Genomic DNA, 19,752 nt, shown 5'->3' with positions numbered 1-19,752 from the left:
AACCCTACAGAGGTAGGTGTTATGCCCATTTTACAGTTGAGGAAACTGAGGCAGACTGAAGTTAAGTGACTTACCCAGGGTCACATGGTTTGCAAGTGTCTGAGGCCAAATTTGAACTCGGGTCTTCCTGACTCCAGACCATGGATAGAGTTATCCATTGCAGAATGTCAAAATGATGGGGTTTGGGATCTGGACCTCTAAAAGGAAAAGCCCCTGAACTTTCCCACAAATTGCAGGAACCCAGTCCCTGGCATTGGCCTGAGGCATCTGGCCCACCCCATCCCACTTTGATTACTTAATTAGCTTACTTGACACTCCTTAATCCCCTCCCTCTTTCTCTGTTACCTCTGGACCACCCTAAGCTACTTGCTACTTCTTGATCCCTTCCAGATTTTTCTTACCCCTGATTAAATTGTGAAGATTCTTAGAATCTGGCCCACCCGTGTTAAAAAAAAAAAAAACAACAAAACTTATTACTCTGACTGAAAGAAGGCTTGAGTGGCTGAATTCTTTCAAGGCAGACCTGCTCTGTACTCTTGCATTTTGGGGTTCCTAGCACCCTTAGACCACATCAAAAGCTGGAGGGACCTTAGAACATAAAATGTCAGAGGTGGGAGGGCTCTAAGAACACAGGATGTCAGAGCTAGGAGGGCCCTTAGAACACAGGATGTCAGAGATGGGAGGGCCCTTAGGTCACAGGATGTCAGAGCTGGAAGGGCCCTTAGAACACAGGATGTCAGAGCTGGGAGGGCCCTTAGAACACAGGATGTCAGAACTAGGAGGAGCCCAAGAACATAAAATATCAGAGGTGAGAGGGCTCTTAGAACGCAGAATGTCAGAGGTGGGAGGGCCCTTAGGACACAGGATATCAGAGCTGGGAGGGGCCTTAGAACACAGGATGTTAGAGACCATTTAGTTAATCTTAACTAGAAACCGAGGCACTAACTACAGAAGTTCTCAGCTGGCCCGAACATAATGGCCAAGGCTCAAACCCCAACGCACAGGCCGATGTGAAGGGCGGGACAGAGCAGCGCATGCGCTCTGGATCTCGGAATTAGGTCTTTGAGATGAGGGGTCTGTTTCAGAGGAGGGGGTGGAGGAACGCGCACGGACTGCTGGGATCTCTCTCCTCGCCTCCCCTCCCCAGTTCAGTCCTCCCACTTCCCGGCATGCTTTGGGTTCTCCAAATGGGAGGGGGAGACGCAAGATGGCGGCAGCCGCGAACTCAGGCTCTAGTCTCCCGCTGTTCGACTGCCCGACTTGGTGAGCGCCGGGGCCCGGGGCGGGGGGGGTCTGGGGCGGGAGTGTCTCCGGGGCGCGGCGGTCAGGCCTCAGGCCTGGGGCGGGCGGGTGTGTGAGGCACGAAGAGAGGAGGCGGCCTCCATCCTCCATCCTTGCTTCCGTCTCGCCTCCTCTCCCCTCACCGGGCCGGCCAGGGCCCGGGGGGTCGGGCTTGAGGCCGCTGGGGGAGGGGAGGGTCTCCCTTCCCTCTCCCCCCCCACCTCCTCTCTTAGGTCCCTGAGGACCTAGAAGCCTGAGACGGGCAAAGAGGGGCCAGACCTGGCAGATGGACGGACGGACAGACTGACTGACGGACTGGAGGCAGAGAGAAACCGCAGACATCCTCCCTGAGGGCTATTGCCTGGGATGGGAAGCCTGGAGCTGGCCTCTTCTCATCTCTAAGGGCCCCGTGGGTCTGAGTCTTTCAGTGTCCTCTCTCCTCCCACCCCCCCTTTGGCCTCCCTCCCCCACCCCCAAGCTGGGCCCCCAAAGCCTTCTCTTGGCAGCCAAGCCCTGTGCTCTGCTGGCGCCTTTGAGATGCTCCCTCCAGTCCTTTTCCTGTGACAGGGAAGGAAGCAAGCCCAGAGCAAGGGCACTGACCTCCAGTGATCATGAAGTGTCAGAATTGGAAGGAATCTTAAAACTAGACTTGCAGAGTTTGAAGAAACTTTAGAGATAAAGCTTAGAGTCCTACCTTTAACAAGTGAGACATACAGAGCCATTTGCGCAAGGCTACATAGTTTTGTAGCTGTGTTAAGATTGTTCTCCAGAATCCACAGACCTCAAATCCAGGGACTCCTCTAGAGGAATCTCTGCCTCCATTCACAGACTGTTGGCACCTACATTAATTCAGTCTTAAGGTTGTAGCACAAAATGGGCTGAACTTATTGAGCATTCATTCCATCTTCTGGCTGTGGTGGGCACATACCTCCTCTTTCATTGTGTGCTAAGGAGGATGTGGCCCAGGTCACGAGATGACTACATTGTGACTCCTCTTAGTCAGACAAATATTAATGGGTTAGGTAGATATTGATAAAGTTGCATTTTTTTCTCTGAGGTCTAGCCCCAGTGCCTAGGGCAAGGTCTTATTTGACCCCAGGCTTTCATAGGAAATGAAATGAAAGAGTAGAGTAGAAGGGTTTTGATGCAGTGTGATCCCTTTTCTGATTCTTGTTCCTAAGTTCATCTCTAGGCCTCCATTGACATGATCTCATGGGCAGCAGATTTCAAGGTATCATGGCTATTGTGGATGCAGAGACAGTATTACCTGACAGGAGTAGCCAGCAGATGCTTCCAGTACTCTTTTATGTGTTTGTCCTCAAAGAATGTCAAGGCATGAAGTAGGGCGGTTCCTCTGCCAAGGTTACCCTATGACTCCAAACTGGGCAGCATTTGTTTTCGTCTCAGAACTCAAGGTCCAAGTTACTGGTCTCTACTTGTACTGTGATTTGACCAACTTTGAGCTTTCCTGACATGTTGTTTCATACCTTCAGCCCCAGATACCTCTTAGTTTATTCTGCCTTTTCAGATTATAATTGGCAGACCTTAGAATCAAGCCCAGATTCTCTGATCACTGTGCTTGAAGCATTCTATCTTTATAGGCCTGCTCTGCAAGGTAGACATATGGTTTTAAAATATAGGTTTCTTTCCTGCTGTTCTAAATATTGCTTAACTGAAGTCTGTTTTGGAGCAGTTGAATCACTGGAGAAGTACAGCATCAAAAGTGGAAAGGAGCTGTAATAACAGTGAAGGAGATGGCATTTCTACTTGAACGGGAACTAATTCTAGGCTGGTTGAGAGCTACAGCACTCAATGGGAACAACTGTAAATAGCATTCGTTGTACTCATCCTGAAGGTGTTTTTCTCTTTATTTTCTAGGGCAGGTAAACCCCCACCTGGTTTACATCTGGATGTAGTCAAAGGAGACAAGTTAATTGAGGTAAGAGAATACATATCATGCGTTTTTTCCAACATGGGAAAACAAGAGTCACTTCCCACCCCCCATTCCTGTGCTTTGTTTTCCAGGAATGCTTTTTCAATTTCCACTTTTTTCTATTAAAAGCACTTAATGATATAACACATTGAACCACATGTATCTCTTGCAGACACTGAGGTATACGTTAGCTCCTCCAGCTTCCCAGTGAAGAGTTTTTAATAGGTCATGGATCTTTGAACTCTAAGGAGAGGATGTAGGCAAAGAGCCTATAAGAAACTTTTGTTTCTCTTTCTGGGAAGCAACAGGGGATGTGTGGAATGTACTGGGAATTAATTAGCTCAGTAAGTCACATGGAAGATAGAGCATGGGAAAGAGGCATTTATAAGGATTGTCTTTGAGTTTTGCTCAGAGGATTGGACAAAGCTAGTAAGGAGCCGTGCTTTTAAAACTGGAATGGCGGTGATGATTTTGTCCAAGGAGCTCATAATTGGAAGCTGAGGGTCCCTAACCAGACTCCAGATGGAACTCTTAAAAAAACTTTCAGGGATTAGAATTGTTCCTAGGTTGCGACATATTCATCACCAAGAGACAGGAGCAGAGTTGCTAAAGTAGTGTAAGGAGGTGGACCAAAGAACCTCTGTAATTTAAATCAGTTTCAGCACTTACTCAGGATTTTTAGTCCAAGCAATATTGTTGAATTATGATTTCTCTTTGCTTGTTGCACATTATCCATTGTCCTGTCCTACTGTGGGCTTGACAAGTAGCCTGCTATCAGCTCCTTGTATGAAGGCTCCTCCTGACACAGTTTGTTGTTATTGGTCCCTGTTGGAATTTGCTGTGTTAGAGTGTGAATTGAAATGAGGAGCTGGCTCTGTTCTGCATACGCATTCAGTATCATCTCAGGCCAGTCACTTCTAGTTGTTTTGTCATAGGTTCTACTTCTGAAAGTAGAATTTTTAAGACCCTCCTGTTGAGATTATTGCAAGAAGTACTTCAGAAGGTCTGTGAATGTGGTTTCAGAAGTGCACTAGTGCAGATCACAGCCCTTCAACACTTTAGTAGACAACTCATTCATAAAGCCCTGGGTCCAGAAACCCCCAAAATCATCACCTGGGAGTCAGCCTCCTCTTGCTGAACTTTCCAGACTTAGCTAGTCTGGACTGACCTGACAGGTAGATGAATCCATCACTGTTCTGATGCTGTATAATTTGCCAGACCTTGCATTTCAGTGGCATAGCTTTCCAAGAGCTCAGGGGACTTTTGAGACATCATAAGAGACACCTAGGAAGTTTAGTGGAAGATTAAGCTGGAATGCTGGGCTAAAATGTCTGTGAAGCACTTTATAATAGAGCATTCCAGAAATCCCTAATAGCCTTTGCTAAAGACCATTAGGGAAGAAATTCAGTTACGATTGCAGTAGCCTTCTGGTTGATCTCCCTGCCTCTAGGCTCTCCCAGCTCTAATCCATCCTCCCCTCAGCTGTGCAGTAGATTTTCCTAACCATATCACCCCTTAGTTAATAATCTCCATTGACCCCCATCATCTCCAGGATTAAACAGAACATCCTTTGTTTGGTGTTCAAAGCCATTTATAACTTGCAGCCCCCCTCACCACACACACATGCACACATACATGCATGTATGCACGCATACACACACTCATCCCCATGTACCCTGCAATCCCATGGCTTCCTTACTATTTCTCAAGTAATATGCTCCTGGCTGTCCCCTGTACTTGGAGTTCTCTTCTTCCTCATCTCCCCTCCTGGCTTCAAGTCCCAGCTAAAATCCCACCTTCTTCAGGAAGCCTTTCCTAGCCCCTCTTAATTGTTATGCCTTTCCTCTGAGATTACCTCCAGTTGATGCTGTCTGTATCTTGTTTGTACGGGACTGGTTGCATGTCGTCTCCCTGTTAGACTGTGAGCTGCCTGAGGGCAGGGTCTGTCTTTTACTTTTCTATCTCTGACACTCGGCACAGTGCTTAGCACATAGTAGGAGCTTAATAAATATTTATTGACTGAACATTCCTCACAAACTATTCTCCATCTCCTGACTGCAAGTGTTTTCACTGGCCATCCCCCTGTGCCTGCAGCTGTCTCCCTCTTCATCTCCACCCTGACTTCTCTGGCTGCCTGCAAGTCTCAGCTAAAGTCCCACCATCTACAAGAAGCCTTTCCCAGGTTTCTTCCCTCCGAGACTTCTCCCAGTATATCTTGTTTATGTCTTGTTGGTACATAGTTATTTGCATTTTGGCTCCTCCATTAGACTGTGACCCCCCTGGGGCAGGGACAGGATTTTTGTCTTTTTTTTTTTCAGTCTCTTAGCACAGTACCTGGCATGTATTAAGCTTTTAATGAATTCTTGATGTGACTAGAATTCAGCCAACATCTCTCTTATCAATATTGGGGGGAAGAAGACAAGTAGGCATAATTTGTAAGATTGGTTGTTGGTTCCTAGAGTGAAAGCTCTCTCTTCTTTAAATGCTGTTAGATGACTGGGTGAGACATGACTGGCAAGTCACAATCCTAAGAGTGTCTTTTTGCCATTTTTATTAGCGACAGATCAGGATGGGTCTTATCTCTATGGAATTATCAAGCACTTGATACTAACCAAGCTATCTGTATCCTGAGCTGCTCCAGAAGGTTGGGATGTGTCTTGTGATAGCTGGGTTTTATAAGTGCAATATTAAAGTAAACCATGAGTCTTTTAAGCCCAGCATGTTGAGGTGAGCACTCTGGGTTATAACTCAAAGGTACAGTCCTGATGATAGCCAGACTGGGAATAATGGCTGGAGTGAAAAGCACAAGACCAGCCTGCTTGAAATGAATTCAGATTGAGCTGAATTCCATAGTCTGAGAAGTGGTTGTAACATTGAGAGCAGTGGAGTGGGTCCTGTCAGACTTATTGTAAGCCTTACTTCATTTGACGGCATTCTCAGAACCTGTAAAGAGTCAGTTTGCCATCATAAATCCATGATCTATATTTATAAAACATGAATGGAGAATGCTATGAGAAATTTGGCATGGATAACTGTTATTTGTTGTATTTTTTACAATTTCTGGCCTATCTCAGAATTTCAGCAAGCTCAAAAGAACAGACTTCTATTAAAGTATTTACTTTGTCCGAGTTGTTGAGGATAAATAAGATGATAGGACACGTGGATACAGATAACTCTGATACAAAGCAGAGGGAGATAAATGCAAAGAAGGGATTCAAAAAAAGGTGTGAGCAGTTTGAGAAGGAAAATCACTTTCACCTGAGCCATGAGGAGTAGAGGGCTCTGGGAAGAGCTTTACATAGGACATTGGGTGGGATTGCAACAGAGACGGAAAGAGAATCTATGTTAGGCATGGTGCACAGAGACAGTGTGCAGGAGAGAGTGGAAGACAGAGACCAATTTGACTGGCTTGAGAATATGTGAACAAGGCTGTTGGATTCAGAGTGTAAGGGGCCTTGAGTGCTGGCACCTGGAGTTTATATTTTATATGGTAGCAGCTAGGGAGTCCCTGAAGGTTTTTGAGTGAGGAGTGACTTGACCATCACAATACACTGGGAAGATTACTTGGGAAGCAGTATGAAGGTTGGAATGAAGAAAAGGAATAGGATGAAGGTAGAATGGGGAGTTAAAAGATTGTTGTTGTAGCCTACATAAAAAGAGAGTAAGAATGGGACTAAGGTGTTTGTGGGGGCGGCGGGGTGAAGAGAAAGGGTTCAGGATCAAACTGAGGGCAATTAAGTGGTGCTGTGGATAGAACACCAGGTCCAGATTCAAATCCCAACTCAGACTCAGATGTGTGGTCCTGGGCAAGTCCCAAAACCTCTCTGCCTCAGTTTCCTCATCTGTAAAATGAAGATAATAATAGCACCTATCTCCAAGTTGTTGTGAGGATCAAATGAGATAATATTTATGAAGCACTGAGTGCTTTGCCAGTGCCTGGTATGTAGTAGGCATTTAATAAATGGCATGTTCGTTTACTTTCTTCAAGTTGTATCTTGAAGGTAGAAGTGCTTGGCAGCTGCTAGGATATGTGGGGCAAGGAAGAAAGAAAAGTTAAAATTGACCTTTTGGGGATACTGGCAGAGTAGTGGTGCCATTAACCAGAATGGAGAAGGTAAGGGGGAAAGGCAGGTTAGAGGGAGAATTAGTTCATTCCTAGACATGTCCATATTTAAGCTTCCATTGGTACATCTGGATGACAGGATCCAGCCAGAAGTTGGAAATCTAGCCCAGGAGCCCTAGGGAAAAGGGTGAGAGGGAAGATAGAAATTTGGGAGTCGTTTGCATAATGCTAATAATTGAAGCCATGGGAGTAGATAAGGTCACCAAGGAGAAGAGAAGCAAAGAGCAGAAGTGAGAGGTACCAGCTTTGAAGGGCAAGCTTGGTTTGGAACCAGAGGTCTCAAGCTCAGATTATTACTTCATGACCTGTGTGACCTTAGGTGAGTCATTGCAATTCTCTGAGACTCCATTTTCTCAACTGTAAAATGAGAGCATGACAGTTTTAGATGCACAATACTAAAGCCAGGAGAGGAGAGAGCTATCAGGAAGGAGGGTACGTGCTACATAGAGCTCAGTAACTGAGTGACTCAGACCCACGGTCTGCCAGGCCCGCAGGCGACAGGCTCAAACTGGAAGCCACTCCATGAACATCAGGTGTTGAACATTGTGTGTGTTGAGAGTAGAGCCACATATCCAGGTTAACGTGAACTAATTTAAGCTGAACCCAAGGTAAATTAGGTTATGTTCAATGAGTTTGAATACTTAAAAATACCATGGCCCATGACAAGTGTCAGACATGCACGAACAAATTAAAATGTACTTGGGAAATATTTAATGAAATAAATTAAAATACAGTAAAACATAAATGTTAATAAGTAATTTTCTAAGTCACTATGCTGCTGCAGAGATCCTTTTGTGCATTTTAGTGGCCCTGTTTCTTTTTGAGTTTGACATTCCTTTCCACTGCACTGGCCTGGCATCTGCTTATTGGATATAGCTTATTGGAAACACCTCTATTTTGATGTAAATAATTAAAGAAAAATTATGGCCTCAGTGTGGTAGATTGTGTCTTCAGAGTCATTTATCTCTATTTTGTAATTGAAAAACTGAGGCAGCCAGGGAAGCAGTAGTCTTCTGTGGATCCAGTAACTCAGGATTTCCTAATTCCCAGTAGTGCCATTCCCAGGGCCACCCTTCCTTGTTACCCTTCTTTATCTAGGAAAGAATGTGTTTTTAAAAAATGAAGTTGAGTTTAAAAGGAACTTGATTTAAAAAAGAAACCCAGCCCTGTCCTGCAGGTGTGAAGCTTGTCCTCCAGAGTGCCTTGGGAGAGGCCCTACGCTGCCTTCTTTCCTTTTCTGTGGAGCTGAATTTACTTTTGGCAGCTGTCTTCAGAATATGTGGTGTGTTCTTTTGTGCCTCCTCAGGGCTGGCAAACATTTGTCCTTTGAAGGTGAATACTGTCAAAAGTCATACAGAGCTTTATCCAGTGAATAAGATGTGCAGTCACGCTGCAGGCTAGTGGTTTTGGTCAAAGTCAAAACCGTGAGCCTGTGCAGGGATTCATAAATAGGATTTGTTCTCTGAATGCTCTGAGCAACTTCTCAGGGTGACTGTTGTGATGAATAGCACTGGTTTGGATAGGCAAATCCGAATGAATGTGTTCAGGTCAGTCTTGTTGCTTTAGTTATGCCTTGTCCTTTTCCTTTTCAGTTTCAGCTTGAAATTAGGCAATATGAAAAGTTTAATTTTTAAATTGCGTTGTTTGGTGGTGGTGGTGGTGGTGGTGTAGTGAGAAAGGGTAGAAAAGGAGTTAACTTAAAGATAGAATGAAGGAGCTGAGAGTCTTGCCCCCTGCCCTCATCATAGAGTGACAGTTCAGCAGTGAGCTTTATTTAAAGAGCAACTGCTGTGCACCAGGGCCTGCTGATGCAAAGACAGAACTAAGTTGTCCCCGCGCTTCAGGATTTGACATTCTAACAGGGGGAGACAACTTGTGTGTAGATCAGTATATACAGAATAAAGGCCAGGGATTTCGAGAAGGAAAGCATTGGCTGCCTGGGAAGGACCCATGACAGAATGGCATGTATCCAGAGAAAGGTCACCAGAATGGGAGAAGCCGGCAGATGATGGCATTATTAAAGGTTTGTTTGAAGAAGCTGTGGAATATAGGACACCTACACAGAGTAGCCATGCTTCCTCTTTTAAAACATTTGAAGGGCCATCATGTGGAATAGGGATGTCTTGTTTTGCTTGACTCCAAAATAGGAGTGGTGAGTTTAGAAGTTCTAGAGATGCAAATTTCCATTTGGTATAGGGGGAAACTTTGTAGTAATTAACTGTTCAAAAGTGGAATGGGAAATGGAAACAAAATAATTTCCAGTTGCTAGAAGTCTTCAAGCAAAAGCTTGGAACCGCTATTTATCTGGGTCATTGTTATAGACAGGATTCCTGCTCACATGGCGGATTGGATTAAATGTCCTCTGGCATCCTTTCCAAATGTGAGATGCGGGGGGGGGGGGGGGGGAATTGAGCCTTATTCCTGAATTTGTCGTGTAATCTCTGTTTAGGAGAAGTGTTATGAAATGTAATGAATCCAAGTTATCAAAAATTTCCAAAGTATTCATCCTAATAGTCTCAAAAAATATTTTTGTCTTTGGCCTAGAACTATCAGACTGCAAGACTGTTTAAATATCTTTAATGATTGGAACGCTTTGGGGGAAATCTGTCAATGCAAGATTAAGTAATGATGTTTATTTGGTACTCAACCTTAGAAACTGATCATTGATGAAAAGAAGTATTACCTGTTTGGGAGAAACCCTGATCTATGTGATTTTACCATTGATCACCAGTCTTGCTCTCGAGTCCATGCTGCCTTGGTCTACCACAAGCATCTGAAGAGAGTTTTCCTAATAGATCTCAACAGTAGTAAGTAGCTTTGCTTCATATAAAACTACTTTGGACTAACCAGTTTTTTTTTTGCTGCTAATTAAATGGGAAATTAAGAGTTTTCATTTAGTTTTGCAAATACAAGTTAACTCATGCCTGTTCTTTTCCAGCCATTGTAGCCATCTTCTTCCCCTGAAATAACTGATGATGGGGACTGGATGATATAGGGGGAAAGGGTATATGGGAAGGCTTCCCTCCCTCTCCTTCAGAGAAGGCAGTAGGAGAACAGAGGGAGAGGTAGCCTCCCCAAGACCAGGGAGTGGGGGTTGGGGAGAGGCTGCCTTCTGGAACCTAAGAATTTATGGAGAAGCTAGTAAGTGACAGGTCCTCACTTGGACAGAGTCCTTAATCCTACCCAACATCAGAGATTGCTCTTGCAAAACTACGGTATTACATGAAAACCAGCATTATGGAGAACAGTTAGTTGTGTGGAAGTAGTGTTCTAAAATGGGCCTGAAATTCAGAGGATTTAATGCCAAGGAGGACTTGAGCTCTAATTCAGTTTGTCACTGCTGTCCTGAGGTGACCAGCCAAAAGACAAAGCAGTTGGGATCTGGTTGTGGCATAGTAATGATATTACTGTAAAATAACAGTGGACAGATCACAATATTGTGCAGAGAATACCAGCACTAGCTGTACTAGTGGAGAGAGAACAGTTTTGGAAGGTTGGTGGGATTATTTGACTTTGGAAAGTAATTCGAATTTTTTTATTGCAGAAAATTCATCATCCTGATTGTTTTACTGTGGCTGATATTAAAATTGCTTTGTGACTAATCTGAATAAGTGCTACACTTTTATCCCAGAATCTGGCTTGTGTAAAACTTGAGTATAATCAATTGTGGTGTTAGCTTTCAACATCAACCTCTCTCTCTCTCTCTCTATCTCTCTCTCTCTCTCTCTCTCTCTCTCTCTCTCTCTCTCTCTCTCTCTCTCTCTCTCTCTGCCTCTACCTCTTCTTCTCCCCTCCCCCCTCGCTCCCCACCTTCATGTGTATTTGTATACTCTGTATGTAGACATTTCTCTTACACACACATTTCTGCCCCTTCATACTATACTTTTGAAGAGATCTCATTTTAGGAATGTTGGCTTACTTGGACTAATAATAGCTGACATTTATATAGCACTTGTGTCCTGAGCACTGTGCTAAGCGCCTTGCAATTGTTATTTCATCTTTTCTTCACAACAACCCTTGCAGGGGGTAGTAAGTTCTATTATAATCTCCATTTTACAGATGAAGAAACTGAGGCAAAAGAGATTAAGTGACTTGCCCAGAGTCACACAGCTATAAGTACCTGGGGCCAAATTTGAACTCAAGTCTTCCTGACTCCTTGCCTGGCACTCTGTTCATCGAGCCACTTAGCTGCCTCAGTGAATCATTGACAATTTTCATTTGTGCCCAGAGAACATGACAACTAATAGCAAAAAAGGTGGCCTTAACATATGCTGAGTGACTGTTGGGAACCAAAATTGGATTAAAAACTTGATCACAAATAATTATTATATACAGCTTGAGAATCACTTCAATGAATCTGAAATTTCAGCTTGTAAATTTCCCACGTGTTCATTGCATGAGGTCTTATTTCATGGCTATTCAGCCCCTTTGGTTCTCCGTGAGTGACATATGATGGCACTGGCATTGCCTTAGGAGAGCCTGATCTCCCACAGTCCTCTGTTCATTCATATGTATGTTAGTCTCTGATCCTCATTTTGGTGGAGCCCAAGTGGAAAAATCTTGGGAGGGGATCAGGGTGGTCCCGAAACACTCCTTATGTTAGCCAGGTCTTATTTTGTTTTAGAGAAACTCAGTTTACAGTCTTGTCTGCCCAGTTCATAACCATTGCATCGGTACACATTGTGGTAGTTGATAAGAACTGAGACATTTCTGCTTCACCTTAGACTGGACCAGGGCAACCTGGCAGCAGAGTAGCATTCAGAATGCTGAGGCAGTTGAATTTGAATCTTTGTAGGGAATGAGCTGGAAACATTCAAAGTTCAGGAAAGGGAACCAGGTTTTTAAAAGGCAGAAGAAGGAAGTGTCTGGGCTGGGAATTGTGTGAGTGAATGCGTGAATTTTCTGACCAGAGAAACCTGATTGCAACCATTAAGTTATAAGAAACCCTACGCATATATAGTCATTGCTTACAGGCAAATTGTCTCTTGAGCTGGTTGCTTGATGTGATGGGGAGAGGCCAGGAGACCTAGGGTCTTGAAATCTAGCTCTGATAGTTCCTGGCTTTGTGACCTTGGGCTAGTTACTTAGTCTCTCTCGACCTCAGTTTTGTTATCTGTAACATGAGAATAAGAATACTTATGTTGCCCACCTCATGGCCTGTTGTGAGGCTCAAATGAGAGAATGTGTGTGAGTGTTCTGTTACTGTCAAACTATATTAGGATAAACTGCAGGGTATTAGTGAGCTGGGAGGTCGCAGAGAATCTTCTCCCCCTCCAAACTCAGGGACACCACAAAGTATCTCATTTCTCACTCCTACCTTTCTGATCTTTCCCAGCACACGGCACATTCTTGGGTCACATTCGATTGGAACCTCACAAGCCACAGCAGATCCCCATCGACTCCACAGTCTCATTTGGTGCATCTACCCGGGCATACACTCTTCGTGAGAAGCCTCAGACATTGCCATCAGCCGTGAAAGGAGATGAGAAGATGGGTGGAGAGGATGATGAACTCAAGGGCCTACTGGGCCTCCCAGAAGAGGAGACTGAGCTTGATGTAATTTTGTGGCATTGTTTTGATATTTTGGACTAATGTGTGGAATGTAAATGATGCAGAGACATCCTCCATTCTTGTAATTTGTAGTTCTCCGCTTGGGAGAATGAAAGAATCAGCAGCAAACAGAGCCTCAGAGTCCCAGAGCGTACATCAGCATTTTTGCTGGGTGGGCATTGTGATGCAGGCTTACTTCATCACACCCGGAAATGGGAGATTATTTGGTATGGGGGGCTAAGTTCATCTGTCTCATGACATCTCATCTCCCTTGCTTTGTCACCTTCATGGGCTTATAGACCACATTGTAGGCTGTGAGTCACAGGTGTTCTCCCTCTCCTCTAGCTGACTGCTTAAAGACAGAATAGAAGCTTTAGCCTATTTATTAAGCTATTATCAGACCACAAAGTTTAGAAACTCTCAGAATGTTAACACAGGACTTACTCTGGTTTTCTGGGCCTTGCTGCCCACAGGAGGAAGCCATTTCTAGAGCGGTACTGTCTGCCTTTCCTGGAAGCTGCTTCCCGTGGGTCTGCTGCTGATGCACCTTAATATGAACTGACATTTTATAGAACACTTTAAAGTTTGCAAAGAACGTTTACATGCTTTTTTTGTATGGACCTCACAGCAACCCTGTGAGGTAGGTACTATAGGTATTATTTTTCACATTTTACAGTTGGGGAAACTGAGGCTACAAGTGGTTCTGAGTATCTGAGGAGGGATTGGAACCTAGGTCTTCCTGAATTCAAGTTCAGCACTCTATGCTATGGCACCTTACTGCTCACCACCTTGGGTTACTTTTTTAAAATGGAAGCAGGTTAATTTTCTGCTTTAGACAGTCACATAATTGTCACCCTGATATATGCACAAATGTATTTGATCCTTTGCTTTTTAAAACCCAAACTTATAATTTCTCATCTCCAGGACTGATTTGATTAGAGCTAACAAATGAAAAGTCATCTTGTTCATAAAACTTTTAATTCAATCAGAGTTTTACATTTTTAATTTAACTCTTATATTCTTCTGATACTTGGCTAGATCTGTGATCTTATTTGTGTGGGTGCTCCTTACGCCACAGTTACTGTAGCCCCCTGTAGGGCTTCTCATTTTATTCTGTATTGCTCTAGGAATCCCCTATGGAGAATCCACCCCAACATTGGAGCCCTTCCTCTAATGGGTACTGATGTGGCTCTCTGGACTCTCCCTTTGCTTATGCTTCCTTTTCAGTCCATGACTGATGTGCTGCTTTTCCAGTTGTCCATATCCTCCATGATGCCCTACATTAATTTTTTTTAATTGCCACAGTGAACCCCTGAAATGAATGGGTAGGATAACTTTTGAAAACTGATTGTTTTTGACCTCAGAGTTTTTTTTTCTTTTTCTACAATGAATTTCTTGTTGTTTTTAAAGCTCTGAGTCTGTACATGGGCTGATAGTGCAGGTGGAGTCATGTGTGTTTATGTATACATACGTTTGCCCACATTCTCAGACCAAGATAATTTCCCAGAGCCATAGCTGCACAGATCCATAGCAGATCTGGAGCAAAACTCAAGCCAGGTCTCCTGACTCCCAGCATTCTTTTCACGACAGTTTTTCATTTTCTTGGCACAAACTCACAAGATTAAAATTAAACTCTTTCCTCTCATTTGCTGTGTAGGAAATGATGATTACAGCATATGTGCATGTGATTTTAGGCAGTGCCCATATGCCATAGATGTGATTATTTTAGACACATGTATACCTGTACATGTATGTATAGATGTGGCAAATGACAGAAAGTATATCATTTTTGTGTCGCCAAAATGAGAAATTGGTGTAGTGGAAAGAACCCCGGGAGCCAGGAGACATGGACTGTTAGTCCAGCTTTGGCTCTGTGGGCCTGTTTTCTTCTTTATAGAGCGAGGGGTTGGGGCTTGGTAATTCCTCAGCCAGATGCTCCTTTGGCTGTTAATGTCTCCTGTTTGCCCTCCTGCCTTTTCCCCATCCTCCTTTCCAGCTCTTAGTGAAATGCTAGAGAAACACTAGGCAGCCTAGCAGCCTCGAAAGACTGGTCTCCAGAAATTGGAACATCCAGGGCTGCATTGCAGATTGGAGTAAGTCCAGCAGAAGACAAAGCAAGTTAACTGTGCTGAAGACAAAGTCAGTTATTGAGATAGATGGCTCCATAGGTATGAATAGAACATCAGAGAAGGAGAGCAAAACCTTAATGCCAGAAGTTAGTGGTCACAGGGGAAGGGGCTCCTGCAGCTTTTCCTTTTTGCTTAAAACCAAGTTTTTTGGGGCTCCCCCAGTCTCACTGCACCCAGCTGCCTCCCTTTGCCTGTCATCGTGATACACATAAAAGACTAACTTAATCACCTTTCTTCAGGCAAAGAATTCAGCCCAAGTAATATTTGCCCCTGCTTTCTCACTTCATTTTTTTGATCTCTGTTCCACTAATCACAGAGGGAGTTCCCAAATCCTGACAAATAAGGATCATTAGGTATGTGAACAAAGGAAATTGAGACTTTTAACAACAACCTAGATCCCTGTCTGTCTAGAAAGGACGAGATGAATTTTCAAAGGCTCTCTTAGTCCTGATACTCTTATCTTGTTGCCCTGCCCTGAAACCTTTATCTGTAGGTACACTGACTCCCTGTCTCCTCTGTGAACCCATCCTTAGAACTTGACAGAGTTCAACACAGCCCATAACAAACGGATTTCCACTCTCACCATTGAGGAAGGGAATTTGGACATCCAGAGACCAAAGCGGAAGCGGAAGAACTCTAGGGTAACGTTCAGTGAAGATGATGAGATCATCAATCCGGGTGAGTGTGTATTCTTGCTGGTTCCCTGAGGAGAGAAGCAGCTTGTCCTTTCAGAGAACCAAACAAAAGTTCTCTTTGGTGGAGAGAAAGCTGGGATTGGAGTTAGAGACCTGGGTTCAGATCTTGACTCTGCTAGTTGTTAACCTTCGGGTCTTCATCTCTGAGCTTCCGTTTCCATATCTGTAAAGTGGGAATGATAAGATTTGTACGCCCTGCCGCAAAGTGCTTTTGAGAGGGTCGGATGAGATAGACTATAACAAAAGTACTCTACAAATGTGGATTATTTTATGACTAAGTTGGTAGTTAACAAGTGGCAGAACTGGGATCCCAACTCCAATCTCCTAATTCCAAGTCTAGTGCTCTGTTTACATAATAGAGGGATTCTTTATGTTGCAAAAGGGTTCAATGCAGGATTGTTTTAAAATAGGATTTTGGGGGGCAGCTAGGTGGCACAGTGGATAAAGCACTGGCCCTGAAGTCAGGAGAACCTGAGTTCAAATCTGGCCTCAGACCAAACACTTGATACTTACTAGCTGTGTGACCATGGGCAAGTCACTTAACCCAATTGCCTTAAAAAATAGGATTTTGGTTTTAGAAATTCATTTTATGGACTTTTTTTTTTCAGGAATACATTGTTTGTATAGGCAAGGCATTACCTGTGCTGCCCTTCTTCACACTCTTAGTATTCTTAGTCATTTTAGCTGATCTGTCTCCTGCTGAGTATGGGAGAGGCCAGGAGCAAGATTGTGACTTAGTAAAATGTGTTCACGAGCTGCAGAGCTAGAGCTAGTTACCCGTCTGCTGCACAACATAGTTAATTGAGCCCTTAGAGAGTTCAGGTCTGTTGGCAAAGTGTGGCAAAATGCTAAGCGCTGTTCTCCAGTCTTTCCATTGACTTGGGTGGCAGATGCTGGGGTAGGCTTTGAGGAGACTTCTTGTTGTGGCGTATCCTCTGACATCATAGATTAGTTGTACAAAAACAGTGTTGCAGAGGGACGGGCAGTGCCACAGGAAGAACTTTATGGAAGGTTTGTCTGCATTCTTTGCACTTAAGCATCAGGCTCACCTTGTTCTCATTCCCCTTTGCAGAGGACGTGGATCCTTCTGTTGGCAGATTCAGAAACATGGTACAGACTGCAGTGGTCCCAGTCAAGGTATGCGCTTGCAGTGTACGTAGTGTGCCATTAGCTGTGGGTGTTGTCTTGTTAAACACCCTTTCCTCGTGTAAGTGGGGTTTGAGTGTGTAGTTAATTACTATATTGGGTTCTTGGGATTCTTTCTGTCAGTCTCGGTTTTCCAGTCTCCTGATAATTGCTTGGTTCTATCTGGCTGGGCTACATAGTGCCCATGAGGCATCTTCTAACAGCCAGCTTAGTGTGCTGTCCATTGTGGATATGGAAAGGCATGCCAGTGATGGGTCTGTTTTACATTCTCTTTCCAGGAGGGTTCAACGTTACCTTTTATTTCTTGGCCTCTTCCATCTCTATTATTTGGGTGGTTAGACTGATTGACCTTTAAGGTCCTTCTGAGTCTGTGAGTCTAAGACAAAGTACAGGTAGAAGCAGGAGGCTGGGGAGTTGTCTTGTACCTTTACCTTCAGGGTTATCATAGAATTTGATTTAAGCGAAGGGGTCCATTCATTATTTTGCTTCACTTTTCTCTTTTCTTTCTTTCTTACTTTCTTTGCAAACCCCAGAAGAAACGTGTCGAGGGCCCTGGCTCCCTCAGTTTGGAGGAGTCAGTAAGCAGGCGCATGCAGAACTTTCCATTCAGCGGAGGATTGTATGGGGGTCTGCCCCCTACCCACAGTGAGGCAGGCTCTCAGTCACATGGCATCCATGGGACTGCGCTCATTGGTGGCCTGCCCATGCCCTACCCAAACCTCGCTCCAGAGGTGGACTTGACCCCTGTGGTGCCATCAGCAGTGAATATGAACCCTGCACCAAATCCTGCGGTCTACAATCCTGAAGCTGTAAACGAGCCCAAGAAGAAGAAATATGCAAAGGAGGCTTGGCCTGGCAAGAAGCCCACACCCTCCTTATTGATTTGATATTTTTGGTCCTGGGGTGGGGTGGGAACTGGGTGGAAGGGTGGTTTGGGGGGCTAATGAACTGAGGAAAAAAAATTTTCCATATGTGCAGTATCGTCTTTCAGAATGTCTCTTGGTGTCCTAACCATGTAATTTTAAGACTGGGGCTGGGGCTGGGGTTGAAATATCCCGTTAAAGATCTGTCTTCAGAATGCTTTCTATGTATAGAAATTTATTTCATGCATCCTTTGAGCTAAACTGCCTAGCCATCTTTTCTCCAGTCCCTTCAACCTCCCTTTTAGGATCATTTTTTTATTTGAAGTTTTTATATATATATATATATATGTATATATATATAAAAATTTGTAATGAACACCAGGCCCTCGTCTCTGAAAATTCAAGATGAGTTGGATGGCCATATGGCAGGAAAGCTGCTGGTGTTACTGATGATGTAGGTCATGTGACCTGATTTGTATTTGCTGTACCTAAAATACCCAGATAGTTTTGATTTTAATGAATTTCCCCTGTGACAGTAGGGGTCTCATGGATTATAGGCTGGTCAGAAGAGGGTTCTAAAGCTCTTCATGGGAACCTTATTTAGGTTTAAACTTTAAGCTTTTCCCCGAGTCAACAAGTTGAGGTCCTAGTTAGGCCTTTTCCTTTCTGTCCTTGCTGTAGGGGTGAGAATGGTTAGATACAGGTCTGTAGTTTGGGGTTACAATGTGGTTTTAATTTTCCTTGTATTTTCTTATAAAATATCAGCACTCCATTTGCAGATGTTTCTCATTTGATTTCACGGTACTATTTTCTCAAGGCTTTATTTCTCCTTTCAAAATGTGTTACAAGGATGATTTTTTAAAAAAGGCTGTGGCCAATTTGAGGGTAGTTTAAATTGAACATTAAATAATTTTGTTTGGCAAGTGACTGACCGTCTCTTGAGAAGAGGATGACTTTATGGCTAGATTCAGCAGCCTTCCCCTCCCTGTGAATGTGAGTCTTTGGTAGCTCAGAGCTCTAAGGCTGGTCTTGACCTGCACACACAGGAGACAAAGGTAGGAACATCGACATGAGCTTTGGACAGAGGTTTGTACGTTTGTGAAATAGACTTTTTTCCACACTTTCTGTGTAGCTTTTTACCTGTAACCTTGACTACGTTGTAAATTAAATGAGACTTTTTGCCATTTGGGCTGGGTTAATGTTTTAGTCCCCATCACCTGCTCCCCTGTGGTTAGGAAGTGTTTCCCATCTCATGATGTACTGATCTGTTCCCATTTTGGTGCTGCAAATGAAGATTCCTGATGAAGGTGGAAATTCAAATTAGCTACGTACGTCCCCCAGCTAGAGCTGAAGGATGTAAAATAGGTTAACATGTACTGACCTTCATCATGGAGAGAAAGCTGCTGCAGCCCTGCCCATCAAGGGTGTATGCTTGGTGTGAAAATGTTTTGTACAAAGCTGCCTCCCTGCCCCTTGAGCAGCACCCCCACCTCCTGGGACCAGTTAGGCACGTTTTTGAGGTGGTGTGGTGGTGGAAACAAACTGAAGCCAAAGGTTAAGACAGTGGAGTTTTGCCATTCAATAAAAGTAATAGGTTTTTAGTTAAGCTTGTATCTCTTGGTATTCTGGCATCTAATTTTAATATGGAATAAATTGGATAGAATAGAGAGAAATGAACCATTGAGGGGAGTGGGGAAAGTCTCAGCACTTGCCACCTTTATAGTAATTCATCTAGAGGATGGCCTTTTTTTCCCACCAAAGAGCCATTGATAAGAACCTCCTGGACCCTAGGGAGAATACTCTTACACAGACCCCCCTTGGTCCAAGCAGCTGAACAGGCTAGATTTACTGGACCCCATTATCAGTTTGCTGATGGAAAAGTGCCTTCAACTCGGGTCATTTGGGGTCAGGAGCAGACCCCGGCATAAATACTTTTTGAGTGCTGTGATGCCTGTGACTTTGGGCTCCCATAGTCAGCAGGGATAACATTCCCTTTTAATTACAAGGGATTCTGTTAACAGCAACCCAGAAT

General features: G+C 44.0%; 1 protein-coding gene and 1 non-coding gene across 2 annotated transcripts; both read left to right on the top strand.

The window, feature by feature from the left end:
* Positions 1-916: 916 nt before the first annotated feature.
* On the top strand, positions 917-18,904 carry PPP1R8 (protein phosphatase 1 regulatory subunit 8). Its single transcript, XM_020983276.2, has 7 exons — positions 917-1,263; positions 3,160-3,220; positions 9,991-10,144; positions 12,673-12,893; positions 15,550-15,694; positions 16,784-16,848; positions 17,391-18,904. The coding sequence occupies exons 1-7, from the start codon at positions 1,208-1,210 to the stop codon at positions 17,742-17,744; spliced, it is 1,056 nt and encodes a 351-aa protein (XP_020838935.1). The 5' UTR covers positions 917-1,207; the 3' UTR covers positions 17,745-18,904.
* On the top strand, positions 5,810-5,976 carry LOC144454678 (small Cajal body-specific RNA 1). Its single transcript, XR_013483188.1, has one exon.
* Positions 18,905-19,752: the final 848 nt, after the last annotated feature.

The sequence above is a fragment of the Phascolarctos cinereus genome, unplaced genomic scaffold, assembly GCF_003287225.1.
Source record: "Phascolarctos cinereus isolate Bilbo 61053 unplaced genomic scaffold, phaCin_HiC Scaffold_726;HRSCAF=1367, whole genome shotgun sequence".
Lineage (NCBI taxonomy): Eukaryota > Metazoa > Chordata > Mammalia > Diprotodontia > Phascolarctidae > Phascolarctos > Phascolarctos cinereus.
Note: the sequence above shows the minus strand (reverse complement) of the source record. Positions and strands in the feature narration are given on the sequence as shown.